Source organism: Bubalus bubalis, chromosome 22 (genome assembly GCF_019923935.1).
Source record: "Bubalus bubalis isolate 160015118507 breed Murrah chromosome 22, NDDB_SH_1, whole genome shotgun sequence".
NCBI lineage: Eukaryota > Metazoa > Chordata > Mammalia > Artiodactyla > Bovidae > Bubalus > Bubalus bubalis.
Window position 1 is genome coordinate 38,127,191 of NC_059178.1, and position 20,885 is coordinate 38,148,075.

At 38.6% G+C, this 20,885-nt stretch overlaps 1 protein-coding gene across 1 annotated transcript in view; it reads right to left on the reverse strand.

Moving 5' to 3' along the window:
• Nucleotides 1-20,885, reverse strand: part of CCDC178 (coiled-coil domain containing 178) — a 408,302-nt gene that overhangs the window by 260,113 nt on the left and 127,304 nt on the right. The window contains exons 14-15 of the mRNA XM_025273247.3: nt 1,789-1,851; nt 28-189 (exon numbers count right to left, since the gene is read on the reverse strand). Coding sequence (XP_025129032.1) covers nt 28-189; nt 1,789-1,851 — 225 coding nt within the window. The remainder of the gene's footprint in view (nt 1-27; nt 190-1,788; nt 1,852-20,885) is intronic.

Consider the following 20,885-nt stretch of genomic DNA (forward strand, 5'->3'; position numbering starts at 1 on the left):
GTTTCTGGATTAATGATAAGTGCTTACGTCAGCATGTTCTTGGTGGCAAGTTTTGATTTTTTCAGCTTCTTCTTCTAGTTTAAGCAGCGGTTTCTCCATTTCTGCCAGTGCTAGGGAATAGATTGCTTTCTTTCTCATAAGGTCCTGTTTCTCAAGTGTCTGTTCTTCTTGAAGGGAAAAGAGTTTTTTCTGCCAGCAAAGATTATTAAATAATTCATTGTTATTAATTACCTAAACATTTATTGAGACTTTATCCTGTGCTGGGTAGTAATATTTAAAAATCAAAACAATAAATGCCACCATAAAAAAGCAATAGGTAGAAATATAGTATATTTACAGAGTGTATATTTAAAGATACTATTAAAATATAGCATATTTAAGGGCATTATTAGAAAAAAATGAGAAAAAATTTAATAGACAATAGAAATAAAATATTCTTATGTATTGGAGGATAATAAAGTTAGAGGATACTTTAATGACAAATTTTGTAATATATGTAAGTCCTGCAGTCTAAGACTAAATAAAACCAATAAAAAGAAATTAATAAACTATTAAGCAAAAAGATCTGGAATATTATTGAATTATTGGGCTTATAAACAGCGAGGAAAAAAAGGAGACAATTTGGCATTTTCAAACATACAGAATTTGAGAGACACTGCTTTTATTGTTTGAAAATATCAAATTTGCCAACAGAAAAAATTACAAAATTTGTGTTTGCTTCAGAGAAGAACAGAAGTACAGATAATCTCAAATTTTTTTTTAATAACCTGTTTTGGACTGTTTTGTGTCTTGATTTTACTCTTTTTATAGTAATGGTTTCAAATACTTATGTATTTCTGAAGGGGAGGCAATCTAGAAACATGCCAGGGTTCAGAACACCTAATCTGAGGCTTCTCTGGTGGCTCAGAGGTTAAAGCGTCTGCCTCCAATGAGGGAAACCCGAGTTCGATCCCTGGGTCGGGAAGATCCCCTGGAGAAGGAAATGGTAACCCACTCCAGTATTCTTGCCTGGAGAATCCCATGGATGGAGAAGTCTGGTAGGCTGCAGTCCATGGCTTCGCAAAGAGTTGGACACAACTGAGCAACTTCACAACTCAATCTGGGATCCAAAAGATATGCAGGTGGTAGACAAAGATTTTAAAAAGTAAAAAAATAGCTATACAGTGTTTATAGCTAATGTTTAGAGCTAAACAGTGAAAGTGAAAGTCATTCAGCCCTGTCCAACTCTTTGTGAACTCATGGCCTGTAGCCTGCCAGGCTCTTCTGTCCATGGCTTTCTCCAGGGAAGAATACTCAAGTGGGTAGCTGTTCCCTTCTCCATGGGGTCTTCCCAACCCAGATCTCCCACATTGCAGGCAGATTCTTTACCATCTGAGCCACCAGGGAAGCCCTGCTAGCTATAATGTTTTAGTTTCAAAATCTTTATATAGAAATATCATAGCATATTTTTTTTTCAGTCTTAAATAAAAGAATTCAGCTGAAAGACACTAAAACTAAAGAAAACATAACATCATCACAAAGCAAACTAAAGAGACACTGCCCTTTTACTAGACTGGCAGAAATGCCCATTAAGCCACAAAATGAGACATGTGCACGAGAGGTCAGTTTCTTCACGCATGATCAGACACTGCTAGTCGTACACAGAGGGCAACGGTCATCAGCTAAGGGCAGAAAGCTGCTGGCTTGCAAACCAAGTACTGAAAATATGCCTCATTACAGGCAAATTTAAAATGCTAAGTAAACTGCAAATTAAAAGAAGAATAAAATATTGAAACCAATTGGGTTTACCTGAATCATCATTCCATTAGCCACTTCACCTCGAGTGAGTTTCTTCAGGAAGTCTTCTCTGCCCTATACATTATCAATTTTTTCAAAAACGAAAGGAGGTTTTATGTATGAAAGTCACAAAACATTTTAAGACAACTGCTAAAACAAAATACACTAACTTAGGTTAAAATGAAGACTAACTGTTCACTACAGACTATTATAATTAAAAAAAAAAAAACAACACAAAAAACCCTGATGTTATCTGAGGCAAAATTAGTAAGTGATACAACACCAGGAAATAGAATACAGAATATCTGTTCAATTAATTGTACATTATAAACTTGAACTAAAATACCAAAGTAAGAAAATCAAAAAGGAAAAACTAGATAGTCTTCAATTACTCTTTTTTAAAATATCAGTCTGCTTTTACTATTTTCCAGAATGAACACATTCCATTTTGAAAGTGAGACAGATGAATTCAAGTTTAAAGTTTACAAAATATGATCAGATTCTCCATGTGGCTTGAAAAAATTTTCCCTTTGGCTGTTTCTTATTTTAATCATTCCTTGAAAGATGGTGGACAAAAAAATATGTGGAAAAAATTTTCTATTTGATACTTGGATAGAGAGTCTTAATATCTTTATAGTTGTACTTTATATTATCACACAACCAGATTTAGAAGTAACTCAAAAATTTCCTTCTGTGTTTAGAATTACCTCTTGGAACCCCTTATTTGAGGGAGGAGTTGTCCTGGATTTAAGCTGTCCTCTATATTAAAAAAAGATGTACAGCTTTGTAAAGAAGAACTGTTGAAGTTCTCTAAAATTCCTTCATTACTGAACCCCTAGCATATCACAGAGTCTACACAGACATTCTAAAGAAACAAGTCAATAAGTCTCTCCTACAACCCATTTCCTTAGTATAGCAACCCATCAAAATTACACTCTTCTAAAGTAAAGCATGAAATTAAAAGATGCTTACTCCTTGGAAGGAAAGTTATGACCAACCTAGATAGCATATTCAAAAGCAGAGACATTACTTTGCCAACAAAGGTTCGTCTAGTCAAGGCTATGGTTTTTCCTGTGCTCATGTATGGATGTGAGAATTGGACTGTGAAGAAAGCTGAGCGCCCAAGAATTGATGCTTTTGAACTGTGGTGTTGGAGAAGACTCTTGAGAGTCCTTTGGACTGCAAGGAGATCCAACCAGTCCATTCTGAAGGAGATCAGCCCTGGGATTTCTTTGGAGGGAATGATGCTGAAGCTGAAACTCCAATACTTTGGCCACCTCATGCGAAGAGTTAACTCATTGGAAAAGACTCTGATGCTGGGAGGGATTGGGGGCAGGAGGAGAAGGGGACGACAGAGGATAAGATGGCTGGATGGCATCACTGACTCAATGGACATGAGTCTGAGCGAACTCCGCGAGTTGGTGATGGACAGGGAGGCCTGGCGTGCTGCGATTCATGGGGTCGCAAAGAGTCAGACACGACTGAGCAACTGAACTGAACTGAACTGAACTGTAAGTAAAGCAAAGTAACTCCAAAGAAGAAAAGAGGAGATAAAGAAGGCAATACCTTTAATATATTACTTCACCCAAGATATACCTATATCTAAAAACCAATTTATTTAATGAAGTATTTGGATAATTTAAACAAAATTAGTTGCCTCTTCTAATATGATAACAGATAACAGTAGTTTCATCAACTAAACATTTAGTATTAAGGGAACCAAATTACAAATGACTCTATAGACTAGAAAAAATATACTGTATTTCAAAATAGTAACTGAAAAATGTGTGTGTGTGTGTTTATCAAGGAGATAAATTGCAAAATGGTAAGGCATGAAGCTGAAAAGATAAACCATCAGCTTATGTAGAATCTTTAAGGCACAATAAGAAAATTAGTGAAGAATGTTAAGCAAGGTGTGTGTTTTAGGAAGGTTACTTGGGCTGCAATGGGGATTAATTAGTGTTTCCTTAAGATTCATTCATCCTTTTAAGTGTTTTTTTAATTGTCAGTAAAGAGAGAACTCTATTGTTTAAGTGAATTCAAGTTCCTGAACTTACATAAATTAACATCATGCAAAAAGAATTTGCATAAATAAGGCCAATAAAAACTGTAGGCAGTATGTATGCTCAGTCCCTCGTGTACAATGCTCTGTGACCCCATGGACTGTAGCCCACCAGGCTCCTCTGTCCACTGGATTTCCCAGGCAAGAATGCTGGAGTGGGTTGCATTTCCTTCTCCAGGGGATCTTCCCGACTCAGGGACTGAACTCAAAGAGTCTCCTGCCTCTCCTCCACTGGCAGGCAAATTCTTTACCACTCTGCCACCTGAGAAGCCAGTATATGAGACATTATAATAAAATAGGCTAGAAGTCTGAAGATGCAAGAGTAAAACAATTGCATTTCTTTGAAAAGAAGGGAAAGAGTCCCATGAAATTTTGAAACCTGTATTTCTATACAAAACCAACTCAACCTATTACCAGTGGATCAATGTGCACTTCCTGCAAGACAACATCTGGAGCTTCACTCTCACCTCTCAAGGAACTCTTTAAGCTCTGCTTTCTACCATGCCCCCAAACCTCCGTGACTCAGAGCAAAGTCAAATGACAGGTCACCAGAAGGGAAACTACTGGGTTGGCCAAAACAGTCATTCGGATTTTTCTGGACGATGGTATGGAAATGGCCGAATGGATTTTTTGGCCAACCCAGTCCCTGGTACTGACCGGGCTGCCGATTTCAACTTCTACTGGCCACAGGGCGTGTTTCCAGCCAGATGCTCAGGGCCTTCCCTCGGTACTATCCCCTTCCTGAAAGCATACTCTGTCCATCCAGGCACTGGCCAAATGCTGGGAAGTTGACCAGTTCCTAGGAGAGCTACCAAGTTACTATGACCTTCAAGAACTCGAGAATTAGCCTAAGACTGACATTAAGGTGAGATCTGAGGGTCACAGGCCTCAGCAACATCTGAGTGAGGGGACCTATTTGTCATCCCTTCCTGTTGTCATAAGAAGCATTCCCTGTAAAGCTGACTCTGAGGTGGTGGAGTTTTGTGTGCAGAATTCTTATTAAGGCGTGTACTTGGAATCAACTCCTGTTGGACTGGAGAGGGGGCATGATGGGAAAATAGAAAGAAGATGGGAGATGATGCAGGATTAAGCAAAAACATAGGCTGAGCTCTTAATACAAAGCATCCCCAACAAGAAGCTTGGTCAACACCATGGGGTGTCCTGGAGCAAGAACAGGCCCCCAGCTTTGCTGCACCTGGAAGGGGAATGACCTCAAGCAAAATGACAACTGATTTCTGAAGTAGAATCTGGGCAGTTACGTCCATGAAGCTTCTGTCATGAGTCCCCTCAATGATAAAGCTATCATTAGTGCTACTAAGACTTATAGGCAAAGTATTATTACCTGCCTACTATGTAGAGTTTGTTTTAACCTCACAACGAAATCCATGAAATCGCTAGTATTGTCCCCTTTTGCAAATGGGAAAACTGGGACAGATTATATAAATTACCAGAATGCAAAAATCTAGCACACATTGGAAGCAGGATGCTAATCCACATAGAGAGCCTAGGGACTTTATTTCATTGCCTTAGGATCTCAGTGACGCCTGGATACCCAGGATCCTTCAATGTGACTGAAATATTCAGTGCAGAGCCTTCTGACTGCCCTGTCTCTTCCTTTGCGAAGTCTGCTTTTCCATTGGGCTTTCTAAGCAATTGGACTGTTGGACTCTGTAACTCAGCCACCTATTCCACAGACAGAGGAATCGAACTGAGACTCTGTGTTATAGACACACCAATCTGCCAGTGAGGCCATGTGTACATGCAAGCTAGGTTGCTTCATGTCCACCTCTTTGCGACCTCATGGACGGTAGCTCACCAGGCTCCCTTGTACATGAGATTCTCCAGGCAAGAATACTGGAATGGGTTGCCATGCCTTCCTCTAGGGGATCTTCCCAACCCAGGGATCAAACCCATGTCTCTTACGTCTCCTGTATTGCAGGCGGATTCTTTACCATTAGTGCCAGCTGGGAAGGCTCCAGGAACACGATAGCTGGCTCTAAAACAGAGTCTGCTTAGAAGGTTATGAACACTAGGGAGATGTTCCTTTTTAAATTCTGCAGCATGGATTATGTCACTGCAAAAAAAACAGTAGCAGGCTAAAATGGGTATGAATTACTGTAGGCTTAACATAAGAACCAGAGTGTGGTGTTCTTAGCAAAATACTGATTGCTTATCATTGAAAACATTCAAAAAGAGAGACTGGACAATGACAATGAGCTACAGTAGTTGTAAAAAGATTCCCAGATTTAATCATCTAAGTACCATTTTTTGAGAATGTGCTGTATCCCAGGGAATTTCCTAGAATATTTTATACAGATAGGCACCTCTATCGATCCATGTAGGGACCTTGCAAAATGATCAGAGATGCACAAGTTTCAGTTAACTTGAGGCTGCGGAAAGTGAGGGCTACCTGTGCGTTGTGTGTGTGTGTGTGTGTGTGTTCGTGAAACACGCACGTGTATATGAGCCATCATATCCATTTAGTGACTTAGCTACATCCGTTGTTGTTGTTCAGTCACCCAGTCATGTCTGACTCTTAGTAACCCCAGGGAATGCTGCATGCCAGGCCTACAATTCAAAGATGAGAAAACTAAGGTCACAAATGTCATGGCAGTTGCCACATGACTGAGATTCAACAAGTATCAATGCCGAGCTGCTTGACATTGCAGCCTGGGCTACTACACAGCACTCTGAAATAAGCCCCCACCTCTTCTCAGCTTTCAGTCCTCTGTCTGGCACATAATCTCTATTGAATGAACAATTTATTGAACAAATGCATTAACAAATAACAACAACAACAAAAATTAGTCCCTAGGCTGGGATATGAATTGTAAAATTTCAGGGCTTTTCACATTTAAAAATATGTTTTTAAAATGTCTTTCTATATAATGAGAAACTTGGGATTCATTCAGCTATCACACAGATTCTCACTCATAAACAGCATCTTGGGGAGAAAGAATGAAACAAAGCCTACAGGACATTTTCCCCGAGATGCAGGGAAATGGGTGAGGTGGTAGGGAAGGCAAGAAGATAAGTAACTGGATAAGCACTGAAAGAAGACTGCCTTTCTCAGGAATGCACTCTGCAGCCCAACCCGGGCCAGGCTTTTCGGTTTTTCAAACTGCCAAAGTACGGTAAAGGGAATAAAAGCCCAGAAGCATCATCATTTAACACCTGTAAGTCAACCAAGAATTATCAATGAATGCTAAGTCTACTGGGTGAACTTTTTGGAAACAGGTCCATATTCTTACACCATCACTCAGTTGAAAGTAAAAGTGAAAGTCCGCTTAGTTGTGTTCAACTCTTTGACACCCCATGGACTGGGATTCTATGGAGAATCTATGGGATTCTCCAGGCCAGAATACTGAAGTGGGTACCCTATCCCTTCTCCAGGGGATCTTCCTGACCCAGGGATTGAACCCAGGTTTCCCACAGTGTAGGCAGATTCTTTACCATCTGAGCTACTAGGGAAGATTATCACTCAGTTGAGTACTTGTTAATTATAGCAGGAGGATGGATAAACCACAACTTTAACCAAATGATCAAACTTATTATCACTAGTTATCACTTTGGCCACCTGATGTGGAGAACTGACTCACTGGAAAACACTCTGAAGATGGGAAAGATTGAAGGCAAAAAGAGGAGAGGGCGGCAGAGGATGAGATGGTTAGATTTCATGACTGACTCAATGGACATGAATCTAAGCAAACTCTGGGAGACAGTGAAGGACAGGGGAGGACCGCATGCTGTACAGTCCATGGGGTGGCAAAGAGTCGGACACGACTTAGTGACTGAACCACGACAACTATCACTGGTTATGAGACAAACTTACACCATGTGTTTTATAATATGTTATATTCCTGCCACAAGTGTTTTCTCTGAATCTAATCATGAGTAAACACAAAGATCAATCCACACTGAGAGAAATTCTGCAAAGTAACTGGCCTTGACTCCTTAAAAAATGTCTGTGTAATGAGAGACAAGCTAAACAAAAGTGTAAGGGACATTATAAGATTAAAGGGAATTTAAAAGTGATAACAAATGCAATATGTTATAACTCAAGCATGTGGCAACCAACCAAATTAGAGAAGTGTGTGTGGATTGTATATTTGTGCCAGTTACCTAATTACTGTCTCTTAGCTCTCACTGCACTCTTAACTCTGATTTGAGATACTGGAGCTGGGTCTTGTGCGTGAACAGTGAGCAGTTTTCTTCTGCCAGCTGGAGTTAAGTGAGGCTTTATCAGTAGAGGGCTCAGAGGGGCTTACAAGCAAAGGGGATTCCCAGCCTTGTTTTGGTTCTGACTAATTTCCCCTTCGTCATGCACAACTGGTGTCAGCTGGTCTGCGAGGAACCTCCAGCCCTCAGCCAGGTTCTACCCAGAAACTGTTCACGCTCCAGTCAACCTACACCAAGGTTCTCTGCTTCTGGGCCACCTACTGAACACAGCCGCCCTCTTCTATAATGCCTTACCCTGCTTTGCAGGAGAACAGCTTCTTCCACAACTGACTATCATGTGGGTACGTTCCCGCATCCCTACGGGCTGTGAATATCCCCTGCATCTGCTATTCCTACATGCTTCAGACCAGGATCTGTAAGCTTTCCCTGTAAAGGGCTAGACAATAAATAATCTACACCTCGTGGCTATAAGGTCTCTGTCACAACTACTCAAATATGGTTTTGGAGAAAAGGAATAGAAATGTATTAAAAAGATAGCTTTGAAGAGTTTGAAAGAAGCTCAGGGAAAGCGGGTGACAACATCTCAGAGGCTCGGAAGAACCTACGCTGAAAACATCCTGGTGGTTGACTTGCTGCCCGGCTTTAGCAGCCAGAAACCAGCAGGTGGCAGCAGAGAGCTATTCTAATGGAAGCGACTCCGGCATGAGCAGAAAGGACAGCTGAAGTCCAGAGACCCATGTTTAAAGAGAAAATGGAAGGAGAAACTAAACATAAATAGATCTAAGCTCATAATCACGGATGTTTCATCCCTTTTATTTCCAGTGACAAAAGGGGCACTAAGGAAAAGGTTGTAGAATTCATTACATAAGGTATGAGGCACGAAGAGAGAGAAATAGACTTTAAAATTAAGAATGAAAACCATAAAGCAAAATTTGGGATTTCTGCAGGTGGGCTGGGATGAGTTAGTGGTGCAGGGCAGCTCTGGCTGTGAATTGCTAGGGCAGTTTTAGGTGGTCAGGACCCTAAAGCAAGTCCAGGATGCAGCTCACCCAACCTGGTTCTATCCAAAAGTAAACACAACAATACTATTTCATCTATCATTTTTTATGAAGGTATTTGTGCTTTTTTTGTAGAAATATTTTAAAACTAAAAAATTTAAAATGAAACCGTAAAGCCAGAGATACATATTTTGACTTTTTGGTGCATTCGTTTTTAGGTCTAGGGATTGAATACTATCTTGGTTAAAATTACCCTTATAAGTTCTTTTTCAGCCACTTAAAAAAGAGGACTTTCATTAATTTTTAAAAATTCTAAATGAAATGAACTCACAATTTATCTTTGTACTCATATATTTATTACTCTATTACCTAGAAATCTGTGTATTTAAATTTTCCCACTGTATGTTAACTATGTACTCAAGCTTTCCATAAAAATTTACTGAGTACTTACTTTGTTCTAAGTACTGTTAAACCTAGGGATGCAGCAGTGTACAAAATAGACAATAATTCTTGTCCCCTGTAACATATTTTCTGGCAGTTATTATATAATTAATCATAAAACACCTTTAAATTGTATCTATATAGCTTCTGTTTATCTTTGTTATCTGGTGATTTTAAGTCCTATTTTTATAAATAATGTTAATGAATTATAGATATGAATACACTTCAAATTCTTTACTTATTATTGATAAATTAACTTTTCAGAAAGTTTCTATTAATTTATACTGAGCTGGATACTCCAGCAGCTTATGAGAGTCGCATACTGATATGTCTTTGCCTTTATCAAATATTAGTTTTGATTTATGTAAAATTGGCATAACATGTTCTTTTTTTCACAAAATTACTGTCAGAGTAGAAGATAATGCATACAAAGTAGTAGACTGAAGGAGATATTCAAAATAAGCATTCAACAAATAGATTACTTTCAATATGTTACTTAGAATCTACACGTTTATCAGGAGACAGACTTGAGTTAAATGTGCAAGTCAGTTATTGAAGACTATTATCCTAAAAAGTAAAAGTAGCCCTATGCTATGAAATATTTTTTAAGTTGTCTATCCCTAATATTTTTGAAAATATATCATCTCTGTCAGGCTCCAAAACCTTTTTTATTCAATATTATTCCTTTGTCACACAAGGCACAATGTAAGTATTGTTATACACATTTAAGAGACAAAAAGCCTAGGCTCAATATGGTTAAGCAATATTCTCAATATTTTCAAAACAAATACTTAGCAGAACAGGAATTTAAATTATGAAACATTTGACTCCAAAACCTATACTCTTTCAACAAAATCACATATGCCTTTGAAAAGAGAGAAAAAGAAACAAAATTCACAGATTTAAATGGAAATACGAAAGAGCTAATTCATCACCTCTTTTCTGGCAAACAAAGCTCTATTTCCAGTAGAATAGGGATGGAAGTTATATTTTCATATAGTTTTTGCAACAAGTCAAATAAAGTTTAATTTTGTTCTCAAATGTTTGTGGCATCAATATGCTTTATTTACATCATACCTTCCAGGTCTATTTACTACTCCCACATACATGTGTCAGGAAAATAAACTGGTGCTTAACCGAGGGCACACCTAGTTGCCTTTTGAAGGACTTAAGCCTTCAAATACCTTCATTCTATTTCTGTTTCACCTGTACCATAACACTTTTCCCCAGTAAACATGTACCACTAATTGGAGGCCCCAATATTACAATTAATGGCTTCCTTTCATTCAACTTTGCTGAAGTATTCCTCCTCTGAATGTAGTAGAGAAGAATCTTAGTAAACTAAAATCCAATGGGACAAAAGAAAAAGAGTGAAAATAGTGATCAGAGAGAGATAAAGAGTGACTATGCTATCAATTTAAAGCACAACTCTGTGGGGGGGGGGGGGATGATTTGGGAGAATGGCATTGAAACACGTATAATATCATATAAGAAACAAATCGCCAGTCCAGGTTTGATGCAGGATACAGGAAGCTTGGGGCTGGTGCACTGGGATGACCCAGAGGGATGGTATGGGGAGGGGGGACAAGGGGTTCAGGATAGGGAACACGTGTACACCCGTGGTGGATGCATGTTGATATATGGCAAAACCAATATGATATTGTAAAGTAAAAAAAAAATAATAATAATAATAATAAAAATAAAGCACAAGTGACTCTGAGCTTCTAGGTTACTTAAAACAGAGGGACACATGAAACTTTAGAGCATGCTTAATTATTAATAAGAGAAGGAATAAAATTTATATCAAGAAAATTTTTCTCTTAATTCTGAAATCTAAAGTAAACCAGGTACATTGATTTTTGACCATTTTGAACAGTCTGACCACTTCTCTCACTAGTATGAAAAACCTAAGTACCAATGGTCAACTTTGAACATACTTTTACCAGCCTTTGTTAAAAGCCAAGGACATAGTATCAGTTCATAACTCAACAGAGGCAGTAGCAGATGGTGAAAAGTAATATCCTCTAGATTTCAATGAGACATAAGCCCTCAAGAATATAAATGAAAAAATATCAGAATAGTCATTTATATGATCATTTCATAAATACCATCATGTCTTCTCTCCATTTTTTGATTGGTTTGTTTGCCTTGTTTTTTAATATTGAGTTTCATGAGCTGTTTGTATATTTTGGAGATTAATCCATTGTCAGCTACTTAATTTGCAAATATTTTCTCTAAATCTAAAGATTATCTTTTTCTCTTGTTTACGGCTTCCTTTGCTGTGAAAAATCTTTTAAGTTTAGTTAGGTCTCAATCATTTATTTTTATTTTCATTACTCCAGGAGGTGAGTCAAAAAGATCTTGCTGCAATTTATGTCCAAGAGTGTTCTGAATATGTTTTCTTCTAAGAGGTTTATCAGATCAGATCAGTCGCTCAGTCGTGTCTGACTCTTTGTGATCCCATGAATCGCAGCATGCCAGGCCTCCCTGTCCATCACCAAATCCTGGAGTTCACCCAGACTCACGTCCATCGAGTCAGTGATGCCATCCAGCCATCTCATCCTCTGTTGTCCCCTTCTCCTCCTGCCCCCAATCCCTCCCAGCATCAGAGTCTTTTCCAATGAGTCAACTCTTCTCATGAGGTGGCCAAAGTACTGGAGTTTCAGCTTTAGCATCATTCCTTCCAAAGAAATCCCAGGGCTGATCTCCTTCAGAATGGACTGGTTGGATCTCCTTGCAGTCCAAGGGACTCTCAAGAGTCTTCTCCAACACCACAGTTCAAAAGCATCAATTCTTCAGCACTCAGCCTTCTTCACAGTCCAACTCTCACATCCATACATGACCACAGGAAAAACCATAGCCTTGACTAGATGAACCTTTGTTGGCAAAGTAATGTCTCTGCTTCTGAATATGCTATCTAGGTTGGTCATAACTTTCCTTCCAAGGAGTAAGTGTCTTTTAATTTCATGGCTGCAGTCACCATCTGCAGTGATTTTGGAGCCCCCCAAAATAAAGTCAGCCACTGTTTCCACTGTTTCCCCATCTATTTCCCATGAAGTGGTGGGATCGGATGCCATGATCTTCGTTTTCTGAATGTTGAGCTTTAAGCCAACTTTTTCACTCTCCACTTTCACTTTCATCAAGAGGCTTTTGAGTTCCTCTACTTTCTGCCATAAGGGTGGTGTCATCTGCATATCTGAGGTTATTGATATTTCTCCCAGCAATCTTGATTCCAGCTTGTGTTTCTTCCAGTCCAGTGTTTCTCATGATGTACTCTGCATATAAGTTAAATAAACAGGGTGACAATATACAGCCTTGATGTACTCCTTTTCGTATTTGGAACCAGTCTGTTGTTCCATGTCCAGTTCTAACTGTTGCTTCCTGACCTGCATACAAATTTCTCAAGAGGCAGATGAGGTGGTCTGGTATTGCCATTTCTTTCAGAATTTTCCACAGTTTCTTGTGATCCACACAGTCAAAGGCTTTGGCATAGTCCAGAAAGCAGAAATAGATGTTTTTCTGGAACTCTCTTGCTTTTTCCATGATCCAGCGGATGTTGGCAATTTGATCTCTGGTTCCTCTGCCTTTTCTAAAACCAGCTTGAACATCAGGAAGTTCATGGTTCACATATTGCTGAAGGCTGGCTTGGAGAATTTTGAGCACTACTTTACTAGCATGTGAGATGAGTGCAATTGTGCGGTAGTTTGGGCATTCTTTGGCATTGCCTTTCTTTGGGATTGGAATGAAAACTGACCTTTTCCAGTCCTGTGGCCACTGCTGAGTTTTCCAAATTTGCTGACATATTGAGTGCAGCACTTTCACAGCATCATCTTTCAGGATTTGGAATAGCTCAACTGGAATTCCATCACCTCCACTAGCTTTGTTCGTAGTGATGCTTTCTAAGGCCCACTTGACTTCACATTCCAGGATGTCTGGTTCTAGGTGAGTGATCACACCATCATGATTATCTGGGTCGTGAAGATCTTTTTTGTACAGTTCTTCTGTGTATTCTTGCCATCTCTTCTTAATATCTTATAGTGTCTGGCCTTATATTTAGGTCTTTATTCCACTTTGAGTTTATTTTTCTGTATGGTGTTGGAGTGTTCTAACATCATTCATATGTAGCTGTCCAGTCTTCCCAGAATCCCTTATTGAAGAGACTGTCTCTTTTCCACTGTAGACATTTCTCCAAAAAAAAGACTTACAGAGGGCCAACAAACATATGAAAAGATGCTCGACATCACTAATTAAAAATTAGAGAAATGCAAATCAAAACTACAATGAGGTAGCACCTCACAACAGTCAGAAGAGCCATCATCAAAAAATCTACAAACAATAAATGCTGGAGAGAAGTATGGAAAAAAGGGACCCTCTTACAATGTTGCTGGGAATGTAAATTGGTACAGTCACTATGGAGAACAGTACAGAGGTTCTTATAAAACTAAAAACAGAGCTACCATATGACCTAACAAATGCACTCCTGGGCATATACCCAGAGAAAACTGTAACTCAAAAAGATACAAGCATGCCAGTGTTCACTGAAGCACTGTTTACAATAGCCAGGACATGGAAGCAACCTAAATGTCCATCAATGAAGGAATGGATAAATCTGTACACACACACACACACACACACACTCACACACACACTGGAATATTACTCAGCCATAAAAAGGAATGAAATGATGCCATCTGAAGAGATGTTCATGGACCCAGAGACTGTCATGCAGTGTGAAGTGAGAAAGAGAAAGAAAAATATTATATAATACTGCACATATGTGAAATCTAGAAAAATGATACAGATAATTTATTTGCAAAGCAGAAATAGAGACACAGATATAGAGAACAAATGTATGGATACCAAGGCGGAAGTGGTGGTGGGACATCGGGATTGACATTTATAGATAACTAATGAGAAGCTACTGTATAGCACAGTACTCAATACTACTCAATACTCTGTGATGACCTACATTGGAAGGAAATCCAAAAAAGAGGGGTTGTATTATACATATAGCTGATCTACTTTGCTGTATAGCAGAAATTAACACAAGATTGTAAAGCAACTATATTCCAATAAAAATAAACTTAAGAACTGAAAAAAAAAAATCATCAGTCTTACCTGGAATTGGGATAGAAGCTGTACAGTGCACAAATCAAATTTTGGCTTATTAAAGCTTTGTTCTGTTAATTGAAATGGACTTGTCAGTAGGTTCTGACTTTTACTTTAGTCAAATAAAGGGTCTATAAACTTTGATTCAGAAATGAACAAATAGTTGAAGCGAGAGCCAAGATTTTTCTCTAAAAAAAGTTTCGGGTTGCTTGAAATATTTGGGGAAAAAAAACTCAAAGAAACTAACAAACTTCTAAACTATAAAGTTATAGACCATATTACTGTGGCCTAGAACAGTCTAAGGACATAATATGTTGTCTTTTTCACATAGCATTAAAAGTGACACTTAGAAAACACTGCTCGGCCATGAAAAAGAATGACATAATGCTATTTGCAGAAACATGGATGGACGTACGGATTAAATACTAAGTGAAATAAATCAAACAGAGAAAGACAAATTTGATATGATATCACTTATATGTATAATCTAAAATATGACATAAATGAACTTATTCATGAAACAGAACAGACTCACAGACATAGAAAAAAAATTATCATTACCAAAGGGGAAGGGAGGTGGGGAGGAATAAGTTAGGAGTTTGGGGTTAGCAGATACAAACTATTGTATATAAATAGATAAAGAATGTACTGTATAGCACAGGGAACTATATTTAGTATCCTCTACTAAACTACACAAGCTGGAATCAAGATTGCTGGGAGAAATATCAATAACCTCAGATATGCAGATGACACCACCCTCATGGCAGAAAGTGAAGAGGAACTAAAAAGCCTGTTGATGAAAGTGAAAGAGGAGAGTGAAAAAGTTGGCTTAAAGCTCAACATTCAGAAAACGAAGATCATGGCATCTGGTCCCATCACTTCATGGCAAATAGATGGGGAAACAGTGGAAACAGTGTCAGACTTTATTTTTTGGGCTCCAAAATCACTGCAGATGATGATTGCAGCCATGAAAGATGCTTACTCCTTGGAAGGAAAGTTATGACCAACCTAGATAGCATATTCAAAAGCAGAGACATTACTTTGCCAACAGAAGTTCATCTAGTCAAGGCTATGGTTTTTCCTGTGGTCATGTATAGATGTGAGAGTTGGATTGTGAAGAAAGCTGAGTGCCAAAGAACAAGATGCTTTTGAACTGTGGTATTGGAGAAGACTCTTGAGAGTCCCTTGGACTGCAAGGAGATCCAACCAGTCCATCCTAAAGGAGATCAGTCCTGGGTGTTCATTGGAAAGACAGATGCTGAGGCTGAAACTCCAATACTTCGGCCACCTCATGCAAAGAGTTGACTCATTGGAAAAGACCCTGATGCTGGGAGGGATTGGGGGCAGGAGGAGAAGGGGACAGAGGATGAGATGGCTGGATTGCATCACCGACTCGATGCACATGAGTTTGGGTGAACTCTGGGAGTTGGTGATGGACAGGGAGGCCTGGCGTGCTGCGATTCATGGGGTCGCAAAGAGTTGGACACGACTGAGCGACTGAACTGAACTGAAGTGAACTAAACTACAATGGAAAAGTAATGTGAAAAATAATATATATATATATATATGAATTACATTACTGTACAAGAAACTAGCACAACATTGTAAATCAATTACACTTCAATTTAAAAAAAGAAAAAATAACCATTAAACATCTAAATTTTTGAAACAGAATCATACAATATCTGTGATCAGACCACAATGGAATTAAACTAGAAATTAATAACAGAAAGATAACCAGAAAATTCCAAAATATGTAGAGACAAATGTCCATCTAGTCAAGGCTATGGTTTTTCCTGTGGTCATGTATGGATGTGAGAGTTGGACTATGAAGAAGGCTGAGTGCCGAAGAATTGATGCTTTTGAACTGTGGTGTTGGGTAAGACTCTTGAGAGTCCCTTGGACTGCAAGGAGATCCAACCAGTCCATTCTGGAGGAGATCAGCCCTGGGATTTCTTTGGAGGGAATGATGCTAAAGCTGAAAGTCCAGTACTTTGGCCACCTCATGCGAAGAGTTGACTCATTGGAAAAGACTCTGATGCTGGGAGGGATTGGGGGCAAGAGGAGAAGGGGACGCCAGAGGATGAGATGGCTGGATGGCATCACCGACTCGATGGATGTGAGTTTGAGTGAACTCCGGGAGTTGGTGATGGACAGGGAGGCCTGGCGTGCTGCAATTCATGGGGTTGCAAAGAGTCGGACACAACTGAGTGACTGAGTTGAACTGAACTGAACTGAAACACATTTTAAAATAATGCATAGTCAAAGAATCAAGCACAAAAGATTTTAAAATATTTTGAACTAAATAAATATGGGGATATAATTTACCAAAATTTGTGATATGCAGTAAAAGCAGTACTTAAGAAGCAAATTCACAGCACTGAATACATATATCAGAAAATAAGAAAGATCTAACATCAAAAACCTAGGTTTCCACCTTAGAAACCTATAAAAACAGCAGCAAAATAAATACAAAATATGCAGAAGAAAAGAATGAAAAAAGAGACATCACTACAAATCCCATGTACATTGTAAGGATAATAAAGGAACACTGAAAAATTATTTGATTAAATATTATATAACCTAGATAATCACCAATTCCTTGAGAGGCACAGTCTTCCAAAATTCACAGAATAAACAGATGATCCAACCACTCTGGAAGACGTTTTGGTCTAAGACAAAACTATATTCTTATTGTAAGATCCAGCAATCACATTACTTGGTATTTATGCAAAGGAGTTGGAAACACAGATCCACACAAACACCTGCACAGGGATGTTTATAGTGACTTTATTTATAGCTGCCAATACTTGGAAGCAACCCAGATACTTATCAATAGATGAATGGATAAACTGTGGCATCCAGACAGTAGCATATTATTCAGTGCTAAAAAGAAATGAGCTACTGTATGTCATGAAAACACACAGAGAAACCTTAAATGCATATTAGTAAATGAAAGAAATCAATCTGAAAAGGCTACCTATTGCATGATCTCAACTATAGGACAATGTGGAAAAGGTGAAAGTATGGAGTAAAAGATCAGTGGTTGCCATGGTTTGGGGAGAGGAATGAAGAGGAGGAGCATACAAGATTTTTAGGGCAGTTAAAAGGCTCTGTCATTCAATTCAATTTTGCTGTAACCCTAATGCCACCCTAAAAAAACCCAAAGTCTTAAAAATGATCCCTGCTATGGTTATTTTGAACTTTTGAACCTAACTGAATCTTTGTTGTTCAGAGTGTATGTTTAGTTAGTATCCGATTGACTAGTTTATTCCAAGACCAGCATCAGAAGATCTTGTCCCCAAAGTCACCACAGCTACCTAAAAGCCATGCTAGTTTGGAAAATCACTCTAAAATAGGTGTATTAATAACTCCAAAGTAAGCATATTAAAAACAACCACACAGAATTATGAACGTTAAATTAACTTGTATAAAGAGACCTGCATTTAATAAGCTTGCAGAAAACTCTGTCACACTTTCTACTGCCATCCTTCTTTTCTACTAAGTTTCCACTTAGTTCTAACACTATAAGTTTATTCTGGAATCAGAGTGGCTTCATATTTTACTTTTCTACCAAATTTGCAATATGTCCGAGCAAAAAGCCCTGCAAATTCCTGCAGCTTGCAAAGAAATCTTCTACTGAAGTGTTAAGAAGTTCTTAACATCTGATGAGAGCTTTCAAGATTTATTTTTTACAATATCACATTCTCCAGATAACACTGGATGATTTTCTGGTCACACCATAATTGAACACACTTTTCCCTTTTATTGATTCATCTCCCATCACTATTAGCTAATTTTATCCTGCTGCTGCTAAGTCGCTTCAGTTGTGTCCAACTCTGTGTGACCCCATAGATGGAAGCCCACCAGATTCCCCCATCCCTGGGATTCTCCAGGCAAGAACACTGCAGTGGGTTGCCATTTCCTTCTCCAATGCATGAAAGTGAAGAGTTAAAGGGAAGTCGCTCAGTTGTGTCCGACTCTTTGCGACCCCATGGACTGCAGCCTACCAGGCTCCTCCGACCATGAAATTTTCCAGGCAAGGGTACTAGGACTTGGCTAATCACGTCTTTTCTGAATAGACCAGTTATTAGGATTGAATGTATGGAAATACTGTGGCAAATCATTTGCAACAGCTGGAAAATTCCAGAAACTGCTAGATATTTTGATTGTTCAGAGTTGCTTCTAGTCTAAGTTGCCTAAAACTTATTGGGGCATTTTATGATGCATTTGAAAAAGAAAATTCAGAAAGTCTACTTCTAAGACACTAGAAGGTTATTTTTCAAATCTAGCTCAGAGGTGGTTTGGTTGTAATTAATTTCTGGAAGACATGTACTAAGGACTAATTTCAGGCCAGGATCAACAAATACACAAAATTTTCTGCAAGGAAAACATGATGCCCTGACTCAGAAGATTATATAGACTTTCCTTAATTAGTCAATGAAATACAGTGATTCATTACAAAGGGAGAAATTATAAAAAATAAATTACTACAAATACAAATTATCTAAGAACTAGCTATAAATTTGCTTTTAAGTTACCACCATTCTGACACATAAATACATCACAGAAATTTAGTGTCCTATATATATCCAATTCAGAGATTAGCAGACATGTTTAACAATAGGGAGTATTTACTGAATGGAGTAATTTCATTCTGTTACTTCCTTCTAGTTATCTCTCAGCTACCACAGGGTGATAAAGAATCTGATGAACAACTCCTGCATTTCTGCTTGATCTAGCCAGAGAGACACTTTGCCTTGGCAAAGCAAGCACAGTGGAGTCAAATCAAATTTGCACTTAACCTACAAATTGTAGTTTATGGCATCAGGAAAATTTAGAAAAAAATAAACAGTTCAATACAACAACCTTCTTAATAAGTGAGTGCCTCAGATTAGTGAAGCAATACATGTGAAGAATTAAAGTAGGTTCTGACAGCTATGGGACAAATACATGAATATTAGGGCTTCCTGTCAACTGAAAAAAACAAATCATTGTTAAACGGCCAGATCAGTGCATGGCATCTTCACTGACAGTTTCAATGAAGAAATTAATCGATGGCCATAGATGCACACATATTAATGAAAAATTAAATTATAAATAACATAATCACTGCCACATTTCTAAAATAATTTTGAGATTAATTTTTGCTATATATAGTTTTTATTATACTAATTTTGGAATATATAAGACACTAGAATCCCATTCAATACATAACCCATGGGACGAGACACAGGCACAGCACACCAAGTCAGCCGGACAGCTGGTCTCAGTGTGGGAAGAAAACCCTGATCTTTCAACACAGAACCGCTTATGGGAAGGCAATCTACATGCCCTAAGGTTAGATAGCACAAGACAAAGTCTTCACTGAAAATAGTTCTACTACAGGGCCTGGACAGACATGTAGATTCTACATGTTACAGATACTTGTATAACCAAAATCTTTAATTAAAAAAAGAATGCTGTGGGACTTCCCTGGTGGTTCAGTGTTTAAGAATTTTCCTGCCAATGCAGGGGATACAGGTTCAACTCCTGGTCTGGAAACTAAGATCCCACGTGACGCAGGGCACTTAGCCCACATACACCACAACTACTAAAGCCCGTACTCCCTAGAGCCCATGCTCTGCAACAAGAGAAGTTTCCACAATGAGAAGCCCTAGCACTGTGACTAGAGAGTAGCCCCTGCTCACCACGACTAGAGAAAGTCTGCTCACAGCAACAAAGACCCAGAACAGCCACCCACCCCCCACCAAAAAAATGTCAAAGATGGGAGAGGTTTGGATGTGATGTGTGATGGACAAAAGTAGCCTGTTAAAGCGGTCCTTCAGGTGTGGTAAAATGAAGTTGACTTTGCTAGTCTCTATTTCAAGTGGCAGGGAGTGGCTATTTGTCATCTCTCTCACTTAGGAGTGAATTTGAGGTCTATAAGCAGTTGTTTCCACAGCGCTGCGGTCAACTAATTGCTTGGTACTCTGGAAGCTAATAACTTGCAGGTCTAATGTAGGTACTCCCTGGTATGGGTGCAAGGGCACTTCCCATCATCCCTTCTTCCTGCCAGAGACAGGAACTATTTTACACGTTAGATATGTAGGAGGAGACTGAACCAAGCATCACTCTCTTCTGGTGATCCAGCTAGTTTAAGGTTGGTGATAGAAAAGAGTAGGCACAAGTGTTGATTAGCTACATTGAGCCCCATTTCTCTTCTATTAAGGCTGACCTCTAAAGAAAAGTTGATTTTTCTTCTGATTTATAGGAGTGACTTTTCTGAAAAAAACTAATACAGCTTAAATGAAAATCTATCAATATTAAATCAATAAAGT